General features: G+C 29.9%; 1 protein-coding gene and 1 long non-coding RNA gene across 5 annotated transcripts in view; one reads left to right on the top strand and one right to left on the bottom strand.

Annotated features, from left to right (window-relative positions):
* Positions 1-9998: 9998 nt before the first annotated feature.
* LOC123269071 (chondroitin sulfate proteoglycan 4) overlaps positions 9999-14684 on the top strand; it is a 41327-nt gene continuing 36641 nt past the window's right edge. The window contains exons 1-3 of one of the 4 annotated variants that reach the window (XM_044734573.1): positions 10144-10519; positions 10611-10681; positions 11698-12856. In XM_044734573.1, coding sequence (XP_044590508.1) covers positions 12790-12856 — 67 coding nt within the window. In that variant the 5' untranslated portion in view covers positions 10144-10519; positions 10611-10681; positions 11698-12789. Of the gene's footprint in view, positions 10082-10143; positions 10682-10970; positions 11201-11697; positions 12857-14684 lie in introns of those variants that run through there. The other 3 variants (XM_044734574.1, XM_044734572.1, XM_044734575.1) reach the window with 3 other exon arrangements.
* LOC123269082 overlaps positions 10087-14684 on the bottom strand; it is a 44675-nt gene continuing 40077 nt past the window's right edge. Inside the window, exons 4-5 of the long non-coding RNA XR_006510350.1 lie at positions 13057-13236; positions 10087-10144 (exon numbers count right to left, since the gene is read on the bottom strand). This is a non-coding gene — a long non-coding RNA (uncharacterized LOC123269082). The remainder of the gene's footprint in view (positions 10145-13056; positions 13237-14684) is intronic.

The following is a 14684-nucleotide window of genomic DNA, read 5'->3' as shown; positions in this document are numbered from 1 at the left end:
CTATTTGTCAACAGGCCGAGCTTTTTTGTTCTTTAAGTTTTCCAATAACCATTATTCCGCCGAGATTGCTCCTTTATTTTAGTCACTGAGCTCCTTTCGAAACCGGAAGTAATTACGGCATTTGCTATTAGCTTTTAGACTGATTTATGCTTTCAGAGGAATTTTTTAGTAAGTTATTTTATGAGGAATGCTGAAAGATTTAAACTTCGGGCGAGAAATTTATTGATTTTATGTAAGCAAAGTGGTAATTTACCGACAGAGCTTTCAGCGATTCTTGATAAAATGGCTGAGCTTTTTAATCATCTGCGGCTGACTGAACTCTACTGTAACTACTTAGTCTAATTTTTTTTTTATTGATAATAATTAGGAATAAAATTAATTGATAATTTCAAATGGTGATTATAAAAATTGCAAGAGGATATTTCATTGGTTCTAATTAGATTATTACAAATTATTTTAATGGTAAGTTATCGATAGAAAATTAAGTTGGTGTGAGATAAAATTATTGTCAACTTATCGGTAGTTGCAGATATTTTTGGATTTAATTATTTATAACAGATATTTATCAATGCAGTTATGAATCTATATTGATCTATGTCTAGATAATCTTTATTAATTTTCATGAGTCAAATCATTTCAAAATAATTATTACAGTAAATCAATACAATTTAAACATAATCATCAATTTTCATTAGAATATTTTTACAAGAGAGAGTAAAAACACATTTAATTTTTTTAGGTATGAAATTAAAAATTTTTTTACTGTAGTAGTGTAGAATGTTTTAAATTTAAAAATTGAATAATTTCAGTATTTATTGATCATTTTTGTTGTATAAAATCCTAAATTTCATTTTGACAGTTTAAAATTTAATTTTAAATTTCTAAAAATAACTATTTGTTAAATAAATATTAAAAATCTTAGAAATTTAACTTGAAACTAAGTTTTCCATAAAAATTTTTTTTTTGTGAACAAAGTCAAACATTCCTAATTTTTAATAAAAAATTTGTATTGAATTTAAAATAGAAATTACTTTTAAGCAAATTGTTACTCCACTTTTTAAGGTAAAGACCGTAAAAAATTTCAATAAAAAGTGATACCTGTTTCATAAACATATTAAAACGTTTTAATGACTCATGATGCAATTTATTAGCAAAAATGAGTTTTTCACTAGCTAAAAAAAGGAGCAAACCATTAAAATATTAAGTTTTATAAATTTTATTTTATGATGAAGATTTTTATTTTCGGTAAATTTTATTTAAGGTAAACTAGATTATACTTTATAGCGTCTAACGCAATTTTCAACTTATTTAAAAGGTATTAATTGGAAAAAAAAAATTATTTAAAATTATGACATAAACAAAAAAAACATGGGATTATTATTAAATTTAGCATTATTATTGAGTGTCAAGTATTATTGTTGTTCTTTCAGGCAGTTATGAAATTTCATTCGATTTTGGTAAATCAAATTGTATTTTAAAATCCATGATTGTCACTACCAGGTATTTTATTTCATACATCAGTAACCTGGAAAGTTGATTTAATTGATGAATGCATTATCCGCGTATTTGTGTAAGCATTAATAATTGTATGAGATGCATTATTAAAATCCATGTGGACAAAAACTCATTCAGAATGTGGGACGGGTGAAAAATGTGAGCAAACAATTCCGAACTTTTTTACAAACATTTTTTAACATTAAAACAACGATCGAAATTTACATCGCAGACCATTTTTTTGAAAGCTGAACGGAGTTTTTCCGTCAATCAACAATAATTTCTGAAGCAATAATTATTAATATTCATCAAAAAGTACAACCACATGTGTTTAATATACAAAATTGATATTTTAATAGATGCAATTAAACTCATATTGCTTCAATCAATAAATATTACAACCAAACTACTTTGGTATAAATTAGCATGAAAGTAACATATTACAATTATTAATTTACCAAATCTAAATCCGAAATACAGCGACACAAATAATTCCAATATTAAATAAATAAGGATTCATCGGAGCTTAGCTGCAGTAAACAATTCTAAATTACAGTTATGAAACATTTTTGTTTACATATTAATAAAAGAATCATTCACTGAATATTTAATTATTTGCACAATTTTATTAGCTTAACCTGCATGTATGTATTTGTCAATGCAACAAAAACGTTCAACGTCATTTTTTTAATTAAAGGTGGCCTTTTAATAATTTTTCTAACATGTTGCAAAACATATAAAAATTTATTTAAAGAAATTTTCATACTCAAAAATAGTTTATTCCACTATAATAGATGACTCGGGAACTTTTTTTTTTAATTTATTTTTCAATAAAAACGAATTGTTTTAAACGATACTATCTAAACTACTAAACGGATATACGTTCAATCGTTTCCGGCGAAATTAGCGGAAAATTTTACTTTTTACGGCTTTTGAGCAATTAAATTCTCTGTAACTTCAATATATTTAGAGTTATTTTGGAGAAAATGGAATAACTTCCAAATTCTAGAATGTAGCCTCTAAATTTCGACTCGGAATCTCCGTAAATATTTAACATTTTGAATTTTATCAGTATAATCTCAAAATATTTTTGAATAAAAATAAACAAAATCTATTTTTTGAAATTTGTATTGGGATTTTCCTCCTTAAATAAGAATTATTTTTTACTCTTTATTGTAATTTGCTATTAAGGCTTATTTTAAGTTTTTAATTTAACAATTATAATTTTTTTTAATTAAATTCTAATTACAATATCGATGGTCTAATTAGCAATTTGTCTAACTCCTTATTTTTTAGAGGGTGATTTTTGAACATTTTAATGTAGCAATAATTCAATTATAAATTATTTGAATGATTCAAACCTAAATATTGAATCTCTATTAGATATCAATGATTTTGAATGGTTTTTTAAAGTGATAATGAATTTCGAACTAATCGTTTTTTTTCGTACAAATAGAAGATTCTCTAAAATGGAGTTAGACAATTTGCTAATTAGAACGTCGATATGTATTATATTATTTGGGTGTACTTACTAAATCGAATAAAGAAAATAATTCAAATTACTATCAGACTAATTCAAAGTAGTTTGTGACAAATGCAATTTTGATAGAAATTGTTGATCACCACACTATTCAATTGCAATAAAAGCTATTGGTAAATTTCAATGCATCGATAATTATGTAGCACTTAACGAGATTCTGTGCAGCAACTTTGGATACTCATTGTTGTATAGATTACGATTGTCAACTGAATAATGCTGTTTGTATTTATAACCAGAATTGATCAAAATTTATTGTACACTAATTTTACATTTATGATTCTTAATCGCCATCAGCGAGCGAATAATTTCATTATTTAAATAAAAAGTCGAATTGAATAAAATTTTGTTACTCGCTTATGAAACCAAAACTATGAGATTAATTTATACGAACGTAAAATGTAAAATTTCCAGTAATTTGTGTAACAATATTATCACTGACAGATGTAATCCATATTGAATATTGTTACAGTAAAATTTCTGTTCATTAATTTCATGGAATAATGAAATTATTATCAAGTAACAACTAGAACAGAATTTGTGAAAACATCAACATAACATTCTTTTTGAATAATCGATTTTCATTGTACCGACAGTATTGACAATAAATGTCAAAAGGATAATAAATATTTATTGTTATATTTTTTTCACAAATGCTCTTAGTAACTATGGTTACGATATTTCGGAGGACCGTGTTAATATTCCCGACGATGTGTCTCCGGATAAAAAAGTCTACTTACTCGAGAAATATTGATGATGAAAAATTTCTAGGTATGATCTATCCCAATCTTAAATAGTCAAGAACTAATTTGAAAAAGGTTGACTTCTCTCTTTTTTGGAAATAACAAAATGTATTTCTCTTTTGAAAAAAATCAATCTCTGAGCTAATGTTAAAATACAGAAAAAAAATTTTTTTTTCTTCTATAATAAACATCGTTATTCAGTTGAATAATTTTTTTAAACCACCCAGTCCAATTTGCTTTTATATTTATCATTAAATAATTGAAAAAACAAAGAATTTTTAGCTGATTGTTTGTGAAAAAAATCAGTAACTTACAATTTCCTTCGTATTTACGGATTTAATTAAATTTAATTAAAGTATACATACGCTATAGTTTGTTTATGGATAATTTTAACGTGTATCAAACCCAACTCCAAGTATGGTTGGATTTACCGCACGTTTTTTTCCGTGTTGCTAAAAAATATTAAACTAAAAAAAAAATATCGATTCTCGGTGTGGTGTTGATAATTTTCTACCAAAACATATTCAATTTATTTTCAATATTTTATTATTAAAAAAAAATTTTTAGTACATAAATCGCAATTTTCACTTTTATTTATTTTTACGTAATAAAAAAAAAATTCACGTGCATTGTATACGAAATTCACCGGCTTATTGTTTTGCAATAAGTAAATTCTTTTTAATGATGACGAGCGGTATGCGTAGGAATATTTTTTCGAATATATCTGCTTTCTAATTAACAATGAATGCATGTATCGAGTAATTACAATATTACAAATAATATTGACGGTTCGTTACTACGGAAACATTTTTATTTCATCGTTGCCGTAGAACAATTGGGACATCATACGAACTCGATATTGTTTGGCAAGTATTTATCTTTTTATATAAAATAACAATAGACGCTCGTACAGAATATTTGTATAGATAGTATTTTTTTAGATATTACTATATGTGTACCGTCGAGGGAGGATTTGATATAATAGTATTAGTTGTGTATCTGATAACTCCATTGGTATAAATAATTAGCGCCTATGTAAACATCGCTTTTATTATTCAACACCCAACACAACCAGAACCAAGATTGATTGTTATTTAGCAAACAACTTTTTATGACTTACAAATTCGAAATTGGTCTTCATTTTCAATATAAATATTTCTGAAGCGAAATGAACGAATTTTTTATTTCTATAAATAGGTACAGAAATTTACGCGACATCATTAAATTAAATTAGTTATTGGTGAAGGTATTGAACTAAAATATAATTTTCTATATAAGCAAAGGGAATCTTGGAAGAGAATGTTCATTTCCTGGAGTGATACTTTAACGATATAATAGAAATATTTTCAACCATGCGAGAGTAACGTTTTGATAGAATAAATAAATGAGAAAAAAGAGAGAGAAAAAAAATTGTATTTATTTTAGGATGATCGTAGCGTCGCAAGTAATTACTTAATTAAAATGATGAGAAGTGATGCGTTAAATCTAAAAATAGAGATGCAACCATTGGATAAATTGGTATTCGAAATAATCGAATGGAGGCGGCGAAGAGAAGCAGGAAGGAATCATCTGGATATTAAATGGATCTTTTTTGTCTTTATTTTAGTTTTACAGCGTTTCATGATAAAATTTTTAGTTAGTATATAACGTGTCCGTTGGTCGTTATAAAGGAGAGAAAAGGTCGTCGGGGCGCCACGATGGGCGCGTAATGGTGGAAAGTAGAACGATTTTAATTTGCATATATTCCGGATTCCCGGACAATTCGGTCAGGAAGCACGTTAAAATATTATTGCAAAAAGAGAGCTCATACAATTTGAGAATAAAGGAATGCTAAAATTTTGAATTTTATACCTTTTATACTTAGTAATATAACTAGGAAGTTAAACTCTTGGAAAGGAAATTCTATTAATGACTTTAACTTTCTGTCAAGTACCTGTCATTTTATTTTCTGATTTATTGCATAATTTTTTTATGCAATAAACTTTATCTTCATTTTCTCTTAGAGGAGAAATCAATTAAAAATGTTAGCCATATATTTATGTATTTTATTTTTTTATATATAAAAGTGTACGGAAGTACAAGAAGCTTGGGATGTCGATTTCCGTCTTGAGTGAATACACCGAGAGCCAGTAGTCGACATTCGCGATACGAAATAAAATGGAGTAGAGTAAAAGTGGATGGGAACGAAGTGGAAAGCGGTGCTCCAATTCAATCGCTCCTTCCAATCGCCGTGAACCAATATTCGTTGTCGTCTTCCTCAAGAGAAAATGAGGAATTTTATTGAAACCTCGAGAACGTTTCCTTGTCCAACTTAAAGGTTTTCATCGAGACATCGAATTCAATACAATTACGCTTGTAGAATATCAATTTTATATGATTGCTACGTAAAAATTCCGTTGTACAAAAAATACAGCAAAGTAGATTTTTTTTTACGTTGATGAAAATAAAGAATACGGATTATTGACTGGAGTATTTTTGACTAAATTTTTAAAAAATTATTCACAAATTTACAGAGCACATTATTTGATTGAACTTTCGAGATGAGGCTAGTAGATGGATCAGTGCGAGAAAATTGATGTAAATTTGAAATTTTTCAGGGAAGTTGATCAAATTTAGTAATATTACAAGCAAAATAGTGCAAGAAACGGAAAATGTTTATTTATTTAAGCCACATCGGTGATTCAGAAATTTACTAAGCATATTTACTAAGCAAGTTGGAAAAACTTTCGAATTAAGTTTGGTGGTAGCTCCTAGATGGGTCGGTACGGACAAATGGAAAATAGTACAAAGAACGCAAAAAATTTATTTATTCAAACCGTAATTTGGATTCAAAAATTTATCGAGAATATCAGTTGGGAGATTTTTGAAGATGGATCCAGTTGTGGCTCTTAGATCGATCAGGAAAAAATTAAGAAAGTTTGAAAAGTAGTGAGGAATTATTCAGTTTGAATTAATAAATTCGCATATTTCTGAAGCAACTTTTCTTTTTCAAACAAGTTATGTTTCTTTTTCAAAAGATCCACGAAGTTGCTTTCTCGATTTTCAACAACATATTAAAAGAGCGTCTTCTAATCAACGCAAAATTAAAGAAGCATTTTTTAATCCCCAAAAAAACCCAGACAATGACACTGCACATGCGAACATACATTCGCAAAAAAACCAACAACAGACATCATTATAAAAGCTTTTAGAAATTGCTGCAAGACATGCGGATATTTTCACAAACGATGAAGAAATATTTCCTTGGAGATGAATTTAACAAGCCCCTCGAGGATCTGCGAAAAAAAATTAAAATAAACTTTTTTCTTTACAATCATGTTATCATTGCTTATTAAAATGTCATCTATCCCTCATAAGAAACTATTCATATGCAGAGCTTGCAATAAAAGCCAACGTAAGAGAAGAAAATAGCAATAATATTCCCACAATAACAATCGAAAGAATAAAATATTTCTATACAGTTCTCTAGGCCCTTAAGAATTTATTAGAAAAAAAAATAAAAAAATTCCACCTCCGGGCGTTGAATGTTAAAGAATGAAAGTTTAAATTTATCCAATATAAAGCTCGTTTACTTGTGTATAAAATCGATCCTACGGCAACAACCTCTCGATGTAGGAGCCCATCATCATAAATAAAGATGATGTATCACAATAACCATTGAGCAAGTAAGGGGATAAGACAAGTTGTGTTCGCGTATAATGTCCGCGGTTATTTAAAAATTCCCTTCGCCGTGGTAGGCTGGATGCTGAACAAATTTGCCCCACACGGCCTCCTCTCACGGACACATCTGAATCTTTTATGTAGCTCTTTATACATCTAGACCTTCATCTACATCCACACATAAAATATACACACGTGAATACTCAGCGGGCAGGGGCAAAGTGTCAAGCACGTATAGAGTTGAAAGCCAGATAGAAAATAAGAGCGACAGCTGTGTTGGAAAGTGCCCGTGCCGCGGTGAGTAGCCCCAGCCGAGAAGTTGAGGTTTTAAGTATACATGTACACACTCACAATCATCCCTTTACATCTGTGTATGTATATTAAGAGAGGATGAGAATCTTTTTGAATGGTATACAGTCGAGGGCTCGCCGGAGTCCCGGAAAATATTTATAAACGTTTTTCTTCCAGCACGCCGTTTAATCGTTCTCTTGAGGATATAAAATAGGCATGTGGGGGCAGCTAAAACGGCTTTAGCTGGAGGCAATCTTACGGATTCATCCGTAAAAGGGTAAGAGTATGGGTATGGATTTTACTGGCAAACGGAATGGGGATCGATTCTCTCCACTACCGGCAGCCTTTCATTCGCCATTTATCGTCCTGCGTTTACATACATTAACTTTAAATTTATATATTCACGTACTCAATCAGTTGATGTGATCTATTCAGGAGGTCTCAAAGCCCATATCCGCGGCTGTATATCAACATTCTGAATTACTGGTTTTCGATCTCAAGTCTATGATTTTAGGGGAAATTCCGACACCAATGGTGTTACATTTTGAATGAATTTTAATGATAAAATTATGTGCGGTTGGAGTTTCAAATCTTAATTTTTTTCTCCATCGTAAATTTTTGGTAAACTTTTTTTCGTGTGAAATTTAATTTTCATAAAAATTATTCTTATCAATTTTATTGTATCTCTTATCGTTGGAGTAGTTGGAAAAGTTATCACGAAATTTAATGAGGTAACCGATTAGAAAAAATTTCATATCTGAATTCTGAGAAAAAAAATCTTAACATTTAAGGTCATTGTTCAATTTCACGGTCACCGGATCTCGTAGGCTTAAAAAATTAAAAAATTAATTTTTTCAAAAATTTTTTAAAATAAATTTTAAAGCTTCTAGTGTTAATAAAAATTTCTGATATTATTTTTTTTCTATATTTTTGCTTTACGTGTAAAAACAAACAAATTTGAAACGAAAAGAAATCTTTTTCATTAAAAGTTTTTATTTTATAACTATAACCATTTTTCAAAAAAAAATTTTTGACATCGAAAAACTGACAAGAAAAAAATATGTGATTAGTCAAAAAATTCTAAATATAATTTTTATGAGTTGAAATAATGTGAACCGTGCATCTAAAAAATTACCGTACTTGCCAAAAAAAATCAAAAAACATCTCCGTAGAAAGTAGAATTAAAAAAAAGTCTCTATACATCTCGCACAGACAGAATTTTAGTTTAAATCCAAAATCCAACTGATTATCACCTTAAAAGCGCATAAAACATGTTTACAAAAATCCAATTACAAACATCACTAATTATAAAAAAATTTACGCATAATTTTTTGCTCCATCCACACAGACAGTATCTATCTATAATATACATCCCCGTAACACATACAGAGACAACCGGCAAGTGGAAAAAAGATCAATTAAGACCGTCCGCTTTAATTAAAAACCTTTTTCCGTGCCTTTTAATTTTTAATAAATTTCAAGCTTTACGACTAAAGTACCCAAGTGAAATGGGAAAAAGTAATAAAACATTTGTTGTAAAGAAATATCATTTATTTTTCTATAAAAATATATATATAAATTTTTTTTTATCGCAAATCTGACCATTAAAATTTTCTTCATTTATCCAGTTGTTATGCTATTATATTTATAAAAAATGTTATAATTTTTTTTCCTGTTTTTGTTAACAGAATTTAGTCAGTGTCCGATGCATTTTTAGCCATACTAATACAGAGGAGCAGAGATCCACTCAACTCGGGGACGTACAACTGGTCGTGTGTACGAACATGACAAAAAAAGCTCTCCTCACCGCCACTGTGGAGCCGCGACGGCGCGAATAGAGACGAACGGAACGAGACACATACAGGGTAGCTAGCTAACACTCTAAACTCCTAACTCTGCTATGCTTTCTCTTCTGTTCTCTCCTCTTCCAACTTTCATTCTCTTTTTCCATCTCCGTCAGCCTCCGGGCTTTCAATACTATTTTTCCTTCTTGCTCAGTGCTTTTCGGTGTACCAGGTCGTTCGGCCGTGGCGCACTGTGCGCATGGCACATCAGCTTCATATCATCGCTCGCCAAGACACACACCGAGGTTGTTGTGTGTGCGATGTGCTATCGCTATGGAATAGAATATAATACATTGGTACAGTGGTACAGTGTATGCCAGTATCGGTGTGGTATCGAGAGAGGAGACACCACTAAAGACCAGAGAAGAGAAGAGGAGATGTGATGAGTAAAGGCCGTGGATGCTGCTGGTAGCTCTGTACCCTCTGAAGCGACGGCGCAAAGCTCATCGTACTACTGACGGGCAAAAGCGCTTCTTCGAACGCTAGTCGCTTACACCGATCCACGGTATAACGTGCGTTCTGTCCCGCTTTTTAGTGTTGTGATGTGGATTTCTATCCGAGTTTTTTTACAGACCCTAAAAAAACTTTTAGAAAATTTTCTCTCGCCAGCGATTTTTGTGTGATTAAAAAAAATTTTTTGTCCATTGAAAAAAATTTTTTATTATTAAATAATTTTTCTCAAACCACGGATCCTTTGTCTGCGGGACGAAATTTCGAAACCGTGAAGTGTCCATGTGTTTGTATGATCGAGTTTTAAAAAGTACGGACAAATGTCACGAAGAACAAAGCTAGTGCAGGTGCTTTGTACGCGGAATAATAATTGAAATGATAAAGCCAAGTTTTTTATTTTATCGTTTTATCAATATACGATTTTAGTGATACGATAGACTCTTAATGGATTTATATTCTACTTTGTGATATTCTACATCACCTGGGATTTTTTTGAACACGTAACTGACATCAAGATCGATAATAATGCTAATGCTAATTTATCTCCAATGTTAGACTATTTATTTTTTTTTTCTCTTAAACCAATTTTAGATGCTGATTTATAAACGAGTCAAAATGACAGCCGTAAAATTACAATCTTCACGGTCGGATGACACTGAATTGTACGAATTATTTTTATTTTTTTTTATTTTCTTTAGACTGTTAAATTCACATAAAAGAATATAGTAATAATAGAAAATTTGTTCACTTTTTTTCGTTTGCAAATTGTACGCTTTAAACTGCCAGAGAGCCAGGGGATTTGTTTTGATGTATTTCTTTGGTCTTTTATTTGTCCTTTTTATTTTTATGATAGAAAAGGAGAAAAAAATTTTTTTTTAGATTTTAAAGGATAAAAAAGTTAAAAGAATAGAGTAAAAATAAAAATAAAAATGGAAAAAAAAAAAAAGTAGAACAAATAGTTCGAAATGTAAATTGAAAGGGAGAAAACCGACCATTGTTTCATTTTCCCACTCGGTAAAATGGTGAATTGGATCGAGCTACTGTTGGAATGCTTTTTGACGCTTAAAAAGGAGAGAAAGAGGGTATATAGTTGGTAAAATGGTTTTTGCGAGGTTGTTACTTCACTACTACTACTACTACTACAACTACTAGTAAAACTACTATACAATGGACTAGCACCGGTACTACAGCCACTCGTGAATATAACCACCCAAAGGTCACATTGCTCATAGGATCAAATAAAACGAGATTACATTAATCATGCCTCAGCTATTTTATTCAGATCTATCAGATATTTTTCTCCCTCATACATTTAACTGAAAAATAGTATCCTATATAATTCACCTTATACATATTATATATTTATCAAAAATATATCATTCATAAATCAATTTATTTTTTCGCGGTTCTATAAATACGAATAATAAAATTTTCTCTTTTACTTTCAACGTTTTTTTTTATTTAAATTCACGTCACATTTTTTCTCAAACTTATAAAAAATGAAGCTAAAATTAAAATTCAAACTAAAAACTGGCTTTCGGTAATTACGTTTAAAAAAAACTCGATGACAAAGCACACGGAAAAAAAGGAACTGAAATAATAAAGAATAGAAAAAAAAAGAATAAAATAAAAAGAATTGTATAAAGTTAAATTCAGTTAATTTTCCTTTATTTCACAGAAACTGGCACAGATCGACGACGTCAAATAATTCAGTAATAAGGGACAGAATTAACTAACTGGGAAATTAATCAAACGTGCCGACTATTAGATTTGTGTAATTATTTAACGAATTGAAATGGAATGAAATAACTCGATTAATTGATAAAATGACATTATAAACAATGTAAATAGTATAATAATAAAATAATTTAAAAATCAAAACAAATTTAAATACCGATAATGTGATTTACAAAAATAAAATGACGTACAAGGGAGTTTTGTTGTGATTTCCCGAGGAAATCGGCCAACCGTTCACGCGATTCAGCCGTTTAACTTGAAACGCGCTATTGGTATTCTTGAGGCTATACACTGTGAAAGCCAGAGAAGTCTAAGTAAGGAGGAATAACAAAAAAGTATATAAGAAGGATAAGAGGCAAAGAAAGAAAAGTAAAAATAAAATAAAAAATAATAATAAAAGAAAAAAAATTTAGCAAAGTAAAAACGAATATAGATTTATACTAGCTAAGAAAGAGTAAAGAAATTGCCGAGGAGGAGATATATACCATTACAGGAGTAAAGGAGCGCAGTAAAAGCCGCCACGGGGGCGAATAGAAGGAAAAGCCGCGAAAAACATGACGCCACGAAAGTACGTAACTTATGGCCTCGCATAAATAACACCGCTGAGCTGGTATAACCAACCAGGGATCGATGCCGCTTTAGATTTTTGTTCACTCTGGTGAGCCCCGTTTATCCGAACAACAGCCAAAGAACGAAAAAGCTGAAGAATATTACAGGGAAAGCGAACCGAGCCCGGCCGGCATCATCTCAAATCAGGCAAGACTATAAGATACCAGCCAGACTAGTCCGGAGCAGACTACTTTTCTCTATACACGCGGCAAGAAAAGAAAAGGAAAGGAAATAAGAGATAATAAAAGAGCTTCTTGCTGGTTATATGGCAAAAAAAAACCGAAAGTTTTTAAAAAAATAAGAGAAAAATTATAAGAAATATCAGTATCTCTTTCTGGATCTGTATGAAGAATAAATAAGAAAAAGAAAATACGGGAAAGAAACGAACCGAGACACCGGAGGGAAAAGCCTAAACTTTGTCGACATGGAACTGTTGATGTTGCTGGCTGCAGCAGCCATCTTCTTGGGCTACTGCCAGACAGATGAAAAAGGTAACGTATGGATGGATGAATGGACGCCACTGTAGATATCTACCTTGTACTGTCTTTTCGACTTTGCTTGCTTATGTCCTCAATATACTCTCTCATACATTACATTTTATACTAGACTGGTTCACTTCCACTATTCGACGAAACGTGACGAGAGATTGTAAATAATAAATATATTTCATATAATACATATATCTACGTACCTTGTTTTTACTCCGCGATAAATTTATGATGCAATTGAAGAACAAACATTAATAATACTGACGATTCTTGAATATTTTCTCAATTTTTCTTCGGTTCGTTCACTTTTTCCTTGTTTATTCTATTTATTATGAAAATCCCCCGGGCAACACCCAATTATAGAGTCAGCAGAGAAAAATTTACTGTAAAGATTAAATAAAAAAAAATTTATTAGTTTTTACAATAAAATAAGATCTGGTTTAAAAATAATAATATATCAAGTATTATAATTATGCGCGGCGTTGTTTAACTTTTGTTAATTTTTTTGCTTATGAAATAATGAATCGTTGAATGAGATATTCAAGTTCTGTGTTTTTATACTTTTAATCTTATATGTTGGTTGCGCTATATTTATATTTTTTTATAATAATAATAACAATTATAAAATTTGTACAGGTTTTTTAATTGCGTGGAAGAGAAATAAAATATTATTTTAAATCTATTGTAGTTTGAAGTTGTTTAAAAATGAAAGAAAAAAAAAAAATAAAATAAAATGAGGAGTAATTTAAATTATTTATTTATCTTTTTCGTTGCAAAAAAAAAATAAGTGATTTGAATAGTGAGAATACTTTAATCCCGGGGTGTATAAAAAGGGTAAGAAATTTTAAATATTTGATGTGTCGGGGTGTATAATGAACAAAATGTGTTCAGTATTAAAAGTTGGCTCAGGTCAATTTATAAAATTATAATAGCGTATAAATTAGCGCTATAAATATTTGAATATTTATAAGCCAAGCGGCAGATTTTTTTTATTTTTATTGCTCAAATAAAGTGTGTCGAATGAAAAAATTAAATCCATAAAAATGTATAATAATAATATTAAAAAACTAAATTAAAAGGAGATTGATTTATAGCTTCTGCCGTAAGTAGTTCAAGTTTTGTTAGCTTTGAAAATAAAGTATGAGAAAAAAAATGATAATGAAAACAGTAAAAAACTATCATTAAGCTGAAAATGTTAGAGTGAAAATATAAAGTTAAATTTATTCCATCGATAAAAAAATTTAGTGGGAAGCCAAAACAAGTAAAGCGGGAAGAAGAAGGCCAAAGAGCCTTGAAGCATTACTTTGGGTATTTCTATTTGGAAACATGATGTAAGAAATTAATGAGACTTTGTTGTTTTTATTTAACTTTACAGTAAAGGATTTTCCTTATGAAAATTTGTGTATATTTAATATAATGATATTAGAGTGAGCTCTACCCGGGGATACTTATTGGTACACCGCGTTGAAGCTTGTTGTTAGGATAACAGATGCAACCAAGCAAAGTACCATCACTAAGCTCAAAAGCTTAAAGCTTCAAACAGATGCGAGTTTGCTGTGTGAGCAAACAAATGGATATTTGTGGAATGTACCTTTTAAACCAACGTTAAATTCAATTTTAAACCTTGTATTCGATGAAAACATAAAAGTTTCATTCATGTAGTCTCTTCATTTACTCATTCTATAATGTATATACATATATATCTACGTACATGTATTTATTGAGTTCGTGTTTCAACTGTTAGATTGTCTCATTCGAGTTTCGCGGTAGTTTATTTATCGATGAATACATATACATATACAAGAACCGTTTGTAGTCCAGCTTTAACACA

This window comes from Cotesia glomerata, linkage group LG7 (assembly GCF_020080835.1).
Source record: "Cotesia glomerata isolate CgM1 linkage group LG7, MPM_Cglom_v2.3, whole genome shotgun sequence".
Lineage (NCBI taxonomy): Eukaryota > Metazoa > Arthropoda > Insecta > Hymenoptera > Braconidae > Cotesia > Cotesia glomerata.
Note: the sequence above shows the minus strand (reverse complement) of the source record. Positions and strands in the feature narration are given on the sequence as shown.